Source organism: Mastacembelus armatus, chromosome 9, assembly GCF_900324485.2.
Source record: "Mastacembelus armatus chromosome 9, fMasArm1.2, whole genome shotgun sequence".
Lineage (NCBI taxonomy): Eukaryota > Metazoa > Chordata > Actinopteri > Synbranchiformes > Mastacembelidae > Mastacembelus > Mastacembelus armatus.
In genome coordinates, this window is record NC_046641.1 from 11,300,812 (window position 1) to 11,303,789 (window position 2,978).

Consider the following 2,978-nt stretch of genomic DNA (forward strand, 5'->3'; position numbering starts at 1 on the left):
CACCTCTCTTTTTAATGTTGTCCTTGGATAATTATGGCCAGAAGCATAGGGTTAATTAAACTGAAAAAGGTTATTCAGTAGAGCAGAGCTGTAGTGGGGGAACAATACCCATCAGAAGAGTTCTAAAACGAGGAGGAATGGATTCTTCATCGCAAGCCTCCTCATACTGATTTTCAATTTCCTTTTTTTCCCCTCCCTTCAATGGCAACAAAGTTAGAGGTTCCCTATTAACTTCTACAATATGCTGTCTTTATGGCATAAGGCCAACCACATACTGCAGCTGCTTATTTTGTGAACCTTTATGGATCTACAAAGCATTTGAATGAGGTTGAGGTTACAGTACCTTTAGATTATGATCCTGATCCTTCATCAATCTGGAGTACTAGTACTTTTTGTGGATATAAAATACTACAAGGCCAAATCTCATTGAACCATGTGGGCTATATTCAGTTGTTAAACACTGAATGAGTTACTAGGCAAACATGACCATCCTCATCTGCCAAGACCTGCACATCAATATGCCTTCACATTACTTCCTGCAAAAATATATGTTGTGTTTACAGTCTAGATCTACTGGCATATTAAACAATATTAAAATGAGAACTTCACCACCTTGACTAAAAAAAACAAACTAAAACATAATCAAAGATATCAACACTAAGGTTTAATGTACCTTCTCTTTCTGTAACAAGGTTACTGATTTTACATATAAAATAACTGTTGCCAGTTCAAGGATTAAGAGTAGACATGATCATATTTGAGGAAACTTTATTTACAAAGACAATTAAGAGATTTCCATTCTTCTGCCAGGACAGAACGCTGATGTATAAATATGTTCCAGCTGACAGCCTGCAGGGAGAACAAGAAAAGGGCAAAAAAATTGATAAGAAGACTTGCACCGATCTGATGACAGAAAAGCAATTTCTGAGTAAACACTGGTGAAGATAAATGTGACAACAACTATGACCTGCTCCCACCTGATACACATCAATGTCTGCAATAAACTGTCACATTAACTTGCTAAAGTGCAAGCTTATCTAAACATAGCAGCAATATGAACCCACATGACATTTGTTACCGTCACTCTCAGGCATACAGGTAATTTAAGATATGCCATTGAGCAAAAAGCTGAAGAGGCACTGAAGGACTGTCATTGTCTGAGGTCACTACTCAAATCAAGGCTGAAGTAAATGCCACATCATCCTGACATTTTAATGAAAGTAGATATGCTATATAAACATAGCAGTAATAATTACCTTGAAGGCTGAGTAATAGCACTGGGCCATTTTACTTCTTCAGGATCTGATGTCTGACAACAATGAAAGGGAACACAAAGCCACTGCCAAAGAACACCACCATCATTCCCAGCAGACGCCACTTGTTTTCCACGGAAAATGGCAGGTTCTGTATTTAAAAATATATATATTTAAAAAAAGTCCTGTTATGTGATGCAGGGAAACGCCAAGAAATTAAATGCAATGCTTAAATTAACTATTCTTATTGCACATTGTAGAAAACACTTCGCTTTCACATTTAAAACATCTACATTCATTCAGTCTTAGCACATACACCATCCTAGTGCATTCAAACATTACAAAGCAGAGATTAATGAAGGGCCGTCCTGTGACAAAGACTGAGACACAACGAAATGTGTCAATACTAGAGGACTCACACACATTTCCATTGTGTTTAAATGGACACCTGTTTTACACTGATCACTGGGGGGTAACGTGTTATGCATAATGGGAAACTGTCAAGAGAGAGTTTATGTTGATGCCATTATTGAGGTCCAGAAAATGTGAAAAACGTCCAGACCTGAGACACCTTTCTCCAGGTCCCTCACTCGTTAGCCTATAACGTTAGCTGTAAGCTAAAGCTACTCCGATTAGCCGGAAGTACAAACCAATTCGTTTTAATAATTTTGAATTTAATAATTTGAGTAATTATTATTGACAACACAGTGTTTGTGGATGTTCCAGCATTATACCAAACGCCCTGAGTCGCATTAAATATAATATATAAATATATATATATATATAAATGAACCTCTTAAGTTAGATTCTAACAAGTTAGCATTGAACGACTTAGCTAACAATAAACCACCTCTTAGCCACAAAGCTAATGCTAACCAACTTGTCGTCATTCAAAACTGTCCAACAATAAATCAACACTGACTGTCCCCATCTTCAAGTGCTCTGGTAACTTTAATAATGTGCCTGTGGCTAGTTTTCCTAGCATGACGATCCAGCTCTGTCAATGAGGGACATGACCTCCAAGTAGCTAACGCTAGGCTGTGGATAGCGTTTCCGACAAGGCCGCGTCGCAAAACATCACGTTTAAAATAATGATGCTGCTTTAAGGAGGTACTCTCACCTTCCCTGGTCCCTCAGCATAGTGTCCAGAACGAACAACAGACGTTGTGAAGCGCCTCACAGCTTGTCCCAACATGATTGCGACTCAATTTCTTCTCCTCCTGAGTACTATGCTGCTGTGCGACCTTCTTGTTTCTATGAGCGTAGGACGGCGCAAAGGATTGTTGGAAATAAAAAGCGTGTCTCTTGCGTATGGGAGATGTAGTCCAAGCATCTACAAAGTGAAGCGCTGTCTTAATTGTGTTTGGTGATTTATTAAAGATGCTGTATTTGATTTGCCATGCTATAAATATCCAGTGTGTGAGTAGGCTAGGTGTGAGTCCACGTTAGCATTAAACACAATGTAACACAGCTTGATATCAAGTTAGAGATCATCTAGCACAGGAGGAAAACAGAAAACTGTGTGCTGAACCATGTTCATACAATGATCGATTCATGTTTTGTTTTTGTCAGATCAACTCTGAAGCACTAATGTCCCCATTTGTCTAACATCAACAGAGATGTATATTTTGTGTAATACATTAGGAGTGCTGTTTAAAGGGGCCAAATTTAGCAGACATTGATTATCTATGTATATAGCAGTGCAAAGTACTGACAGTTTGGGAT

General features: G+C 38.4%; 1 protein-coding gene across 1 annotated transcript; it reads right to left on the minus strand.

Annotated features, from left to right (window-relative positions):
* Positions 1 to 751: 751 nt before the first annotated feature.
* cox7c (cytochrome c oxidase subunit 7C) lies at positions 752 to 2,528 on the minus strand. Its single transcript, XM_026320703.1, has 3 exons — positions 2,374 to 2,528; positions 1,257 to 1,404; positions 752 to 849 (listed from the first exon to the last, which is right to left on the minus strand). Exons 1-2 carry the CDS (start codon positions 2,446 to 2,448, stop codon positions 1,288 to 1,290), a joined length of 192 nt encoding a protein of 63 aa, XP_026176488.1. The 5' UTR covers positions 2,449 to 2,528; the 3' UTR covers positions 752 to 849; positions 1,257 to 1,287.
* Positions 2,529 to 2,978: the final 450 nt, after the last annotated feature.